The sequence below is a fragment of the Heptranchias perlo genome, chromosome 26 (assembly GCF_035084215.1).
Source record: "Heptranchias perlo isolate sHepPer1 chromosome 26, sHepPer1.hap1, whole genome shotgun sequence".
NCBI classification, from domain to species: domain Eukaryota; kingdom Metazoa; phylum Chordata; class Chondrichthyes; order Hexanchiformes; family Hexanchidae; genus Heptranchias; species Heptranchias perlo.
The window spans coordinates 18,130,934-18,144,138 of NC_090350.1; the positions used below are offsets into that span (position 1 = coordinate 18,130,934).

The 13,205-nt window shown below is 41.6% G+C and overlaps 1 protein-coding gene across 1 annotated transcript in view; it reads left to right on the plus strand.

Moving 5' to 3' along the window:
- The window catches only part of csmd2 (CUB and Sushi multiple domains 2), a 1,323,345-nt gene that overhangs the window by 1,021,844 nt on the left and 288,296 nt on the right, over positions 1 to 13,205 (plus strand). The window contains exons 22-23 of the mRNA XM_068006939.1: positions 3,641 to 3,810; positions 11,272 to 11,428. Coding sequence (XP_067863040.1) covers positions 3,641 to 3,810; positions 11,272 to 11,428 — 327 coding nt within the window. The remainder of the gene's footprint in view (positions 1 to 3,640; positions 3,811 to 11,271; positions 11,429 to 13,205) is intronic.

Sequence of the window (13,205 nt, forward strand, 5' to 3'; positions counted from 1 at the left end):
GAAGACGGGACTTTGTCTCCACAAGGACTGTGCGGTGGTCACTCCCACCATGGACAGATGCATCTGCGACAGGTGGATTGGTGAGGACGAGGTCAAGTAGGTTTTTCCCTCGTGTTGGTTTGCTCACCACCTGCCGCAGGCCCAGCCTGGCTGCTATGGCCTTCAGGACTCGGCCAGCTAAGTCAGCAGTGGTGCTAATGAGCCACTCTTGGTGATGGACATTGAAGCCCCCCACCCAGAGTACATTCTGTGCCTTTGCTACCCTCAGTGCTTCCTCCAAATGGTGTTCAACATGGAGGAGGACTGATTCATCAGCTGAGGGAGGGCGGTAGGTGGTAATCAGCAGGAGGTTTCCTTGCCCATGTTTGACCTGATGCCATGAGATTTTATGGGGTCCGGAGTCAATGTTGAGGATTCCCAGGGCTACTCCCTCCTGACTATACCACTGTACCGCCACCACTGGTGGGTCTGTCTTGCCGGTGGGACAGGACATACCCAGGGATGGTGATGGAAGAGTCTGGGACATTGGCTGAAAGGTATGATTCTGTGAGTATGGCTATGTCAGGCTGTTGTTTGACCAGTCTGTGGGACAGCTCTCCCAATTTTGGCACAAGTCTCCAGATGTTAGTGAGGAGGACTTTGCAGGGTCGACTGGGCTTGGTTTGCCTTTGCCTTTATCATGTCTGTTGCCTAGTGGTCCAATGCTGGGTGGTCCCTCCGGTTTTATTCATATTATGACTTTCTGTAACTGCAGCTGAGTGGCTTGCTAGGCCATTTCAGAGGGCAGTTAAGAATCAACCACATTGCTGTGGGTCTGGAGTCATATATAGACCAGTCCGGGTAAGGATGGCATGCTTCCTTCCCTAAAGGACATTAGTGAACCAGATGGGTTTTTACGACAATCCGGTAGTTTCATGGTCACCATTACTAGTACCAGCTTTTTATTCCAGATTTTATTTAATTAACTGAATTTAAATTCCCCAGCTGCCAAGGCAGGATTTGAACTCATGACTCCGGATTATTAGTCCAGGTCTCTGGATTACTGGTCCAGTAGGTAACGACTATGCTACCGTACCCACCCTAGCCAGTTCTGCTGTCTCCTCGATCAGCATCACAGACTGTCTCACAGTTAAATATCAGCTTGTCGTGTTGAAACAAACAAACTCTTCTCCTTCCAAAACTGTCTTTTCCATAATCACATTTCACCTCCTTCATGACAGAGATGGAACGCTCCACTGTCAGACTTTCTCCTTCCTTTCCATGGCAACTTGATCTGCTGTCAAATGCATTTTTCTCCACTTCCACCACAGTCTGACTTCCTGTCGAGCAGCATCCCCTCTGTCATTGAGATCGCCGTTACCCATTTTCAATTATCATCTCCTCCATCTTCAAGACAGCCTGCTCCACTGTCATCTACCTGCTCCTCCATCAGTGAAACAGTCTGTTCCTTTCACAAATATCAGTTACTCTGCTGGGCCAGGATAGATACATGTAGACAATCAATCCACAAACCCAACACGGCCAGACAAATCACAAAATGAATGTAACCAAATTGCACACAGTTGGAGATTGCTAACTGTTGTTTGACACATGTTAAGTATCTCTCTACATTTTTCATCTGTGTCAAATAAGTATCCTGCAGACAGTGAAGTTATAGATTATGGGGTAGAATAAATCGCTCCATTGCTGAAGGCACATTGATAACCAGTATGAAGCATGTGCGAGAGTGGATCTCATGCTCTTTGTACTTATCATAGTAAGTACAGCACAGGAAGAGGTCATTTGGTCCATTATTGTTCAAATGTTTGCCAAAAAATCCTTCCACTCATATGTTTACTGTTAAACTATCCTGCTACCTCCTTATGCATCTCTCTGACTACTACAATCCTGTAGCATTTAACAGATCATGGCCCATTGGTTCGGCCATTTGGAAAGAGCTATCCAATTAGTCCCTGTAAATTTTTTCCCTTCAAGTATTTATCCAATTCCCTTTTGAAAGTTACTATTGAATCTGCTTCCACCACCCTTTCAGGCAGTGCATTCCAGTTCATTACAATTCACTGCGTAAAAAAATGTTTCCTCATGTCGCCTCTGGCTCTTTTGCCGATCACCTTAAATCTGTGTCCTCTGGTTACCGACCTGTCTGCCACTGGAACCAGTTTCTCCTTATTTACTCTATCAAACCCGTTCATGATTTTGAACACCTCTATTAAATCTCCCCTTAACCTTCTCTGTTCTAAGGAGAACAACCCCAGCTTCTCCAGTCTCTCCACGTAACTGAAGTCTCTCGTCCCTGGTACCATTCTAGTAAATCTCTTCTGCACCCTCTCTAAGGCCTTGACATCCTTCCTAAAATGTGGTGCCCAGAATTGAACGCAATACTCCAGCTGAGGCCTAATCAGTGTTTTATAAAGGTTTAGCATAACTTCCTTGTTTTTGTACTTTTTAACAGCCTTCTTAACTTGTCCTGCAACCTTCAAAGATTTGTATATGTACAACCCCAGGTCTCTCCCTTTAAAATTGTACTATTTAGTTTATATTGCCTCTCCTCATTCTTCCTACCAAAATGTATCATTTAGTATTGACATTATTTCCAGCATGCCAAGGTATGTCTTTCCTTACTGACTGATGGGTGACAAGTACGTCAATCATTTTAAAGCTTTGTCAAGACAGTGACCATTTATGAATAACAACAATATGTTGAATAAAAACAAAAAATTCTGGAAATACAGTCAAGAGAAAAGACTGGTTAATGCTTCAGGTGGAGGTTCTTCACTTCGAACTGAAATCAAGGATGACTCTGAAGTATGCACTAGTACATATGTACAGGCATTCTACACTTAAAAGGAAATGTAGTCATTATACTTCTGTTGGTTGGAAAAATCATACTCATAGCTGATTCTAGCTGATTTTCTGTTGCTATTTTTCATGCTTGACTTTCAACACAGCCATCATGAAGCTATGCAAGGCAACCAATCCGCAGATTCATAACGGCCAGAAGGAATCTGTAATGATACTGGGGAAGCTTTGTGATCTTATTGTTAGTTTGCTGCCTTCGTGACTTGTGTCTCTTTTCACAGATTCTTATAATGATGCCTCTTATGTGTTTTTTGAAAGGCAATTAAATATTTCCCTACAGGTTTAGGGTTCACATAGATTGGAAACAAGAAACTGACTCCTGTAACTACAGGACAGTCATCTCACTCATGTGGTTATTTAAAAGATATTTTGTGAGTCTACTTATAGAAACAGCTGAGTTTTTGCACGTGGGTTAGATCGGTTTAAAAAATTGGCCCAACTCGTACGAGCAGTTCTGAGCACAGCCTAAATTCAGTTCATTCTGATTGATCTGGATAAGCTCAGGTCCCTGCAGATCTCCATCCAGGTTCCACATTCACTCCTAACGTTGTGCTGTTCTTGTAACAGACACAACTGTCATGGTACCTGATTAATACAACTATGAAAATGCATCCTACGCTTTTAGATTTGGGAAATCTGTATTTTAATAACAGTGACCAGCCAATGACCAGTTGCTCACTGATTTTATCAAGTATTCTTTTTAAATTATAAAGATCATCTAGAATCTTGGGCCTCTTGGTACAAGTTCCAAAATGCTTCTTTTTTATTCTCTCTTTTTTAGCTGAATGCGGGGCCTCTGTGACTGGAAATGAAGGAATTCTCCTTTCACCCAATTACCCAGCTGACTACAGCAACAACCACGAATGCATCTATTCCATTCAAACACAGCCAGGTAAAGGAATACGTTTGAAAGCAAGATCGTTCAGGCTCCAGCAAGGTGATATTCTAAAGGTAAGCTTAGCACTGTAGTCAATGGCAAATTAAAAAGCACAAAGCCCTCTTTCAAATTCTCTAAACACCTGCACAGAGCTGCATTGCACTTGCTTGTGTGTAGTAACAGCTAATGTTTTTGTAAGCTGTTAATTAAGTCATTGTTGATTAGTAATTTTATATAATTAGGCAGAGAATGGACCCTTTTCAAGGAGGCACAGTACAGTAAAGTCAGCTTATGGGAATCACTTTCGTTCAGGATAATTTGATACCTTTAAATCTATGATCCTCTTAAGCATAAAGAGAGCCAAAAGTTTAAAGATAGTAATATAATAGTATAGTATCAGAGTACAGGCTGAAGAGAAACATCAGGGAACGGAACGTAGGGGAACATCAGGGAACTGTATGTACAGAAACATCAGGGAGAAGGCAAGTGGCCTGTGCAAAAACAAGAATAAGCCAGGCAGTGGACCGTACAGAAAGCTGGGCAGTAAGCTGCAGAGACATTCAAATAGTTTCACTCAGCCACGGAAGAGCTATGGGTGGCTTGGGAGATGCCAGGGATAGCATACTTTTTAATGATATATGAAGTTAATTTTGTTGCAGCTACCTCACAGAGGGGGAGGCTGGAGCAACTATTATTTCCTACAAATCATGAGCACTGAGTTATTGTGGTCACTTGCATGAGCGAAAGGAACAGCTTGAATTTGTCATGCTGGTGGCACATTGAGGATACCCTGTGGCAACTGATATGGTAGGATGTTTGCACAATGTGTGTAATCGAGTGCATAACACAGAGCAATGAAGCTGTGAGTGCATTAAATCCAGTCAAGGTTCATGAGCCATTGGAATATGCTATTTTTGCAGCAAAGTTGTTGGAAGATGTTAGTAGTTCAATTTATGTTTTGTGGTGAATTTTTGTGCTCATTAAGTAAGGTATGTTATTGCTGGAGAATGGAACATTTTCACTCCTTTTGCACCCATTGTTACCATGAAATATTCCCTTCTGAGGTATATAGCACAGGCTAGATGTAAAATAGAATTCCTCCTACCCTATTCCAGCAGTGCAACTTACTCCCATCTTAATCTTGATGGAAAGAAAGAACTTGAATTTATATAGCGATTTTCAGAATGTCAGGATGTCTGAAACCACTTTACAGGCAATTAAGTTTTTTTTTTGAAGTGTAGTCACTGTTGTAATTTAGGAAACTCGGCAACAATTTGCATGCAGCAAAGTCTCACAAACAGCAATGAGACAAATATCCAAATAATCTGTTTCATTTACTTTGGCTGAGGAATAAATATTGGCCAGGACACTGGGAGAACTCTCCTGTTCGCATTTGAGTAGTGCCATGGGATCTTTTACATCCATCTGGGAGGGCAGACGGGGCCTTGGTTTAACATCTCATCTGAAAGATGGCACCTTCGACAGTGCACCACCCCCTCAGTACTGCACTGAGGTGTTAGTCTAGATTATGTGCTCAAGACTCTGGAGTGGAGGTTGAACTCACAGCCTTCTGACAGAGGCAATAGTGCTATCACTGAGCCAAAGCTGACACCTAGAACCTCACACTCTTCGAAGAGTACCTGCTATTTCACCAATGTAAATACTCCCTTTTTCCATGCCAGCCACCTTCTGGCTTCTTCAATTGAGATTTCTAATTTAGAGCCCATTTTTGACAGATTGAGATGTTTTGTGTTGTGAAGTCATTCTAAGCAGGAAGTGGATTGAATCTATCCAAACATGTTTCAGTTGGGACCTTTATGGTCAGCAGACAGTAGAAATGTTCACCAGTCAGGGTTGGATTCAAACCTGGTACCAGAGGGGAAATACGGTGTTTTAACATACTGTGCAATTCAATCCCCAATGACAACACTTTCATTAAATTAATCTATTTTCCTTCAATATAGTTTGTAAATTTTCATTATTTTCCTTATGAGTACTCAGTATAATGGAGCCAGAATGCAACTTGACACATATAATGTAAGCATAAAATGATAATACTTGGATTTATTCAGTGCCTTACTATGTTGAAGCTTCTCAAAGTGCTTCACGACATCACAAACATTGAATTATTTTTTGGCAAGGACTATTGTGCCAGCAATGCTTCATAAACAGCAATGAGATGACTGACTAGTTGCAATTCTGGAAATGCAGAGTTAAAAGATTAGTTAATTCTTCAAGTGTAGGCCTTTCACTAGAATTTAAATCAATAGGAACAGATGGATGTTGGTGATGGGCATGTCCCCACATTGTTAAACCGTGTATTTCTGTCTCTAAGGCAAGCTGTCTAATTCAGGGTACAGGAACAATTTGCTCTTCACGCCTAGGCAACTACTAGAAACACAAAATCAGCCACCCAACCAGCACTGTGAATGAAGGAAAAACCTTTTGGATCCTAAGACATGTTGCTACTTAAAAGTACCAAGAAATTAAATATTTTCAAAATTTCTTAAAATCACTGCCAGTATCCAAAATAATTCTTCACAAAGTGTCCCTGGTGCAAGTTTGGCAGGACCAATTTCAGGTGCAATTTGTTGAAAAAGACAAGGCACTTTAAATTGAGGCCGATTTCTTTACATTTAATAAATCATGTAATAGCTGTGTGATTCAAAGAAGTGCAACATCATTTTTGATTTAAGATATAAAATGAATCTTCACTTTCCGCTCAATCTTAGTTATTTTTTAATGTACTTTATTTTAAAAATTAGTTTTAACTGATTGTGACAGCATATCCACAACACAGCTGGACTCTGGGTTAAATATATGGGCAGGTGAGATGGTGAGCCAGTCATGCCTATTGTGTATCACCTGCTGCCAATGAAATGGAATCAGAGCAGTGATCGGAAACATGCAGTCACGTTTCCCTTTGCCCATCTGCAGCTAAAGTGGTACCTCACAAGCAACTGAAACACTTCTCCATTTACATTTTTTTAAATATAGAATACATTAGGTTTGAAGATGAAGATCACATGGTGGGTTTCACCTCTGGGACGTGGATAACATTCCAGGCTAGACTAATGGGATGAAAGTCACTTCTGTCTGTTGGCTGTGAGGATCTCAAGTGACATATGTTTGGAAACTCTCAGTTCAGTTTTCAATCCTTTTGACACAAGTCCCAAGTGCAAAATTGTCCATATTTTTGGCATGAGTTGGCATAAAGATATCGAGCTAATATGGGAATTAGAAATATGATACTGATGCAGCAGGGATTGATCCTTAGAGGTTGCATTCAAAGCATATTTTGGAGGGAGTGTAGAGAGCTTTTCCCTGCATCTAAAATATTCTATCCCGATCTGAGTGTAGCTAATGCCGACATGAAGTGCAAAAAATTCCACTCCCCAAATTGAGATCTTTCATTTAGATCAGCACAAAAATATGCACACAAAAGAAAATAATTTTTGTTTTCAATATATGCTCTCATGAAAGTTAAAAGATGTTAGTGCTGGAACATAAGAACATAAGAAATAGGAGCAGGAGTAGGCCATAAGGCTCCTTGAACCTGCCCCGCCATTCAATAAGATCATGGCTGATCTTCTACCTCAACTCCACTTTCCCGCATGGTCCTCGTATCCCTTGATTCCCCTAGAGTCCAAAAATCAATCTTTCTCAGCCTTGAATATAGTCAACGACTCCACATCCACAGCCCTCTGGGGTAGAGAATTCCAAAGATTCACAACCCTCTGAGTGAAGAAATTCCTCCTCATCTCAGTCCTAAATGGCTGACCCTTTATCCTGCAACTATGTCCCCTAGTTCTAGACTCTCCAGCCAGGGGAAACAACCTCTCAGCATCTACCCTGTCAAGCCCTCTCAAAATCTTCGATTATGTTTCAATGAGATCACGTCTCATTCTTCTAAACTCCAGAGAGTATAGGCCCATTCTACACAATCTCTCCTCATAGGACAACCCTCTCATTCCAGGAATCAATCTAGTGAACTTTGTTGCACTGCCTCTGAGGCAAGTATATCCTTCCTTCGATAAGGAGACCAAAACTGTACACAGTACTCCAGGTGAGGTCTCACCAAAGCCCTGTACAATTGTAGTAAGATTTCCATGCTCTTGTACCCCAGCCCCCTTAAAGGCCAACATACTATTTGCCTTCCTAATTGCTTGCTGTACCTGCATGATAACTTTTTGTGTTTCTTGTACGAGGATACCTAAATTTCTCTGAACACCAACATTTAATAGTTTCTCACCATTTAAAAAATATTCTGTTCTTCTATTCTTCCTTCCAAAGTGAATAACCTCACATTTCCCCACATTATACTCCATCAGCCACCTTCTTGCCCACTCACTTAACCTGTCTATATCCCTTTGCAGAATCTTTGTGTCCTCCTCACAGCTTACTTTTCCACCTAGCTTTGTATCGTCAACAAATTTGGATACATTACACACGGTCTCTTCATCTAAGTCATTAATATAGATTGAAAATACCTGAGGCCCAAGCACTGATCCTTGCCGCACTCCATGAGTTACAGTCTGTCAACCTGAAAATGACCCGTTTACCCCTACTCTCTGTTTTCTGTCCATTAACCAATCCTCTATCCATGCTAATATATTACCCGCTAACCCATAAGCCCTTATCTTCTGTAACAACCTTTCATGTGGCATCTTATCGAATGCCATTTGAAAATCCAAATATACTACATCCACTGGTTCCCCTTTATCTACCGTTATTTGCACCTGCAAAAAACTCTAATAAATTTGTCAAACACAATTTTCCTTTCATCAAACCACATTGACTCTGCCTAATCATATTATGATTTTCTAAGTGCCCTGTTACCACTTCCTTAATAATGGATTCCAGCATTTTCCTGATGGCTGATGTCAGGCTAACTGGCCTATAGTTCCCTGTTTTCTCTTTCTCTCCTTTCTTCAATAGCAGGGTTACATTTGCTACCTTCCAATCACCTGGGACCGTTCTAGAATCTCAGGAATTTTGGAGAATCACAACCAATGCATCCACTATTTCTGCAGCCACCTCTTTTAGAACCCGAGGATGCAAGCCATCAGGTCCAGAGGATTTATTGACTTTTAGTCCCATTAGTTTCTCTACTGATATTAATTACTTCAAGTTCCTCACTCTCATTAGCCCCTTGGTTCCCCACTATTTCTGGTATGCTTTTTGTGTCTTCCACTGTGAAGACAGATACAAAATATTTGTTTAACATCTCTGCCATTTCCTTATTCTCCATTATAATTTCTCCTGTCTCAGCCTCTAGGGGACCAACATTTACTTTTGCTATTCTTTTCCTTTTTACATACTTGGAGAAGCTCTTACATTCTGTTTTTATATTTCTTGCTAGTTGACTTTCATGTTCTATTTTCTCCCTTTTTATCAATTTTTTGGTTATCCTTTGCTGGTTTCTAAAACTCTCCCAATCCTCAGGCATGCTTCTCTTCTTGGCAACATTATAGGCCTCTTCTTTTAATCAGATACTATCCTTAACTTCTTTAGTTAGCCACGGATGAATCACTTTTCCCGTGGAATTTTCATTTCTCAATGGAATATATTTTCATTGACAATATTGAAATATTTCTTTAAATATTTGCCATTTCTTATCTACTGTCACACCCTTGAATCTAATTTCCCAATCTACCTTAGCCAACTCATACCTATCTAATTGGCTTTATTTAAGCTTAAGACTTTAGTTTCTGACTTAAGTACGTCACTCTCAAACTCAATGTGAGATTCTATCATATCATGATCATTCTTTCCCAGAGAATCCTTTACTGTGAGATGACTAATTAACCCTGTCTCATTAAACAGTACAAGATCTAAAATAGCCTGTACCCTGGTTGGTTCCATAACGTATTGTTTTAGGAAACTGTCTCAAATGGATTCCGTGAACTCGTCCTCCAGACTACCTTTGCCAATTTGATTTGTCCAGTCTATATGTAGATTAAAGTCTCCCACGATTATTGCATTACCTTTGTTACAAGCTCCTATTATTTCTTGATTAATACTCTGTCCAATGGTATAGCTACTAGTAGGGGGCCTCTAAACTACTCCCAGCAATGTTTTCTGCCCCTTGTTATTTCTTATTTCCACCCATACTGATTCTACTTCCCAATCTTGCGAGCCAAGATCCTTTCTCACCACTGTCCTTATGTCATCATTTATTATCAGGGCTACACCCCCCTCCTTTTCCACTCTGCCAGTCTTTTCGAAACCCTGGAATATTTAGTTCCCAACCTTGGTCACCTTGCAACCATGTCCCTGTAATGGCTATTAGATGAAACCCGTTTATCTCTATTTGTGCAACTAATTTGTCTATGTTGTTACGATGCTTTGTGCATTCAGATAAAGAGCCTTTAATTTTAACTTTTTACCATTTTTCCCTGCTTTGTTCTTATTTGCTGATGCACTATTACTGTTAAACTCTTTGTGCCTTCCTGCTGCGCTCTGCTTATCCTTACCCATATCACGACATTGCTCTGTTGCCTTGACTTTCCTCATTAGATTTCTAAATTTCCCCTCACCTGACCCCTCCTCCCTCCTTTTTAGTTTAAAGCCCTATTTACAACCCTAGTTATTCGATTCGCCAGCACACTGGTCCCAACCCGGTTTCAGTGGAGGCCGTCTCAATGGAACAGCTCCCTCTTTCCCCAGTACTGGTGCCAGTGCTATGCATTTAAATCTCTGATCTGTGTGTCACTATGCCAATTTGTGCGTGGCTCAGGTAGTAATCCAGAGATTATTACCTTTGAAGTTCTGCTTATTAATTTAGACCCTAGGTCCTCAAACTGTCTCAGCAGAACCTCATCCTTAGTTCTACCTATGTCGTTCTAACATGGACCACAACAATTTGATCCTCTCGTGCTCCTTGTCCTTTTCCAGCCGTGAGGAGATATCATTAACCCTGGCACTGGGGTTAATGTGAACACACTTCCACATTGGGCAATGAACGTCCATATTGAGCAATCCCAGGTTAGACAGCACAAATTAGATGCAGAGTATAATTATTATTCTGCAATATTGAGGTGCACCACTGTTTTAAAAAAAAAATTTATGCGCTGCTAAATTCCAGTAAAATTTCAAATTTGTAATCTTGAAAATATATCAAATCTACATTGTTGCTTCCTAGTTAATTTTCAAGAATGGCATTGCTATACTGGTGAGATACTTGCCAGGCCCAGTTTCTGGATGAGCTTTCTTTGTAAATCTCATTGTGACTTTGTCACATTTGCCGTTGTGGCAAGTCTGAGCTGCAGCTTACATTGGCCACAGTAGACGTTATATGGGTTGCAGCAAAACTTCAGTCCAGTTCTACCAGTTGTCTTCTGATTGCCAATTTCTTTCTTTATTAAGAATGTAGCAATGTGGGGGGAAGATTTGTTGTGTAGCATTACATGTAACAAAATTATAAACCCATTTCTAAATTACAGCTCCACAACTTCATTACACACAGTTGGAAATCTCATCCTGTGATGTACCCTTCAGACTCTTTCATGTTGTTTCTTTTCTTGGACTTCCAGATTTTTGATGGCAAGGACAGTTCGTCTCGGGTGCTCGGTACTTTCACTGGATCAGAGATGCTCGATGTCATTCTGAACAGTACATCAAGCAGCCTGTGGCTCGAGTTCATCACAAATGCAGAAAACACAAGCAAGGGATTTGAGCTCCTTTTTTCAAGTAAGTGTCAAATTAAGGATGTTCAAAGAATTGCGTTAGATGGCTTCCAGTTGGTTCAAGTGACTTTGAAGACACCTCTTGCTTCATTGAGATGATGTGATTCTTGCAGATACTGAATGGTGTTGATCCTCTGGAGCAAAGCAATAAATCTGCAACTCTTAACACGAAGGATTTTCCTTTTCTTTTTTCTGATTATCAAGATGAAGGATGTCAATGCTGGGAAATTGAAATTTTTTTTTAAAAATTGGCAGTCAATGTTGCTATTTTCTCTCAGGTCAGGTAACACAGACGGATGCAACATAAAACTCCCTCTGTTCTGTCCCAACAATATGCTTCACCTTTATTCTAGTGTGAATATTCTGGTCAAACTTGGGCAAGAATAAATTTAAAACAGAAATAGACAGTTTCCTGGAAGTAAAGCGAATTAGGGGTTACGGGGAGCGGGCAGGGAATTGGACATGAATTTAGATTTGAGGTTAGGATCAGATCAGCCATGATCTTATTGAATGGCGGAGCAGGCTCGAGGGGCCGATTGGCCTACTCCTGCTCCTATTTCTTATGTTCTAAGAAAACCTCCTGCTGATGACTACCTATCCCCCCGTCTCCCTCTCGCTCAGCTGATAGATCAGTACTCCTCCATGTTGAACACCACTTGGAGGAAGCACTGAGAGTAGCAAGGGCACAGAATATCCACTGGGTGGGGGTCTTCGATGACCTTCATCAAGAGTGGCTCAGTAGTACCACCATTTGACTGAGCTGGCTGAGTCCTGAAGGACATAACTGCCAGACTGGGCTTGTGGCAGGTGGTGAGAGACCAACACAAGGGAACAACCCATTTGCCTGAATGAGTGCAGCTCCAACAACACTCAAGAAGCTCAACACCATCCAGGACAAAGCAGCCCGCTTGATTGGCACTCCATCCACCACCCTAAACATTCACTCCCTTCACTACGGGTGCACAGTGGCTGCAGTGTGTACCATCCACAGGATGCACTGCAGCAACTCGCCAAGGCTTCTTCGACAGCACCTCCCAAACCCGCGACCTGTACCACCTAGAAGCACAAGAGCAGCAGGTACATGGGAACAACACCACCTGCACGTTCCCCTCCAAGTCACACACCATCCCGACTTGGAAATATATTGCCGTTCCTTCATCATCGCTGGGTCAAAATCCTGGAACTCCCTTCTTAACAGCACTGTGGGAGAACCTTCACCACACGGACTGCAGTGGTTCAAGAAGGCGGCTCACCACCACCTTCTCGAGCAATCAGGGATGGGCAATAAATGCCGGCCTCGCCAGAGACGCCCACATCCCATGAACGAATTAAAAAAAACTTGACCTTGTCCTCGCCAATTTACCTGTCGCAAATACATTTGTCCATTACAGTATTGGTAGGAGTAACCACCACACAGTCCTTTTGGAGACCAAGTCCTGTCTTCACATTGAGGACACTCTCCATTATGTCGTGAGGCACTACCATTATGCTAAGTGGGATAGATTAAGAACAGATCTAGCAGCACAAAACTGGGCAACCATGAGGCGCTGTGGGCCATCAGCAGCAGCAGAATTGTATTTCACCATAATTTGTAACCCCGTGGCCTGGCACCTCACTCCTGTATCACCATCAAACCAGCTGACCAACTCTCGTTCAATGAGGGTTGTAGAAGAGCATTCCAGAAGTAACACCAGACGTACCTCAAAATGAGGGACCAACTTGGTGAGGTTACAACACGGAACTACATGTATGCTAAATAGAGAAAGCAGTATGCGATAGAC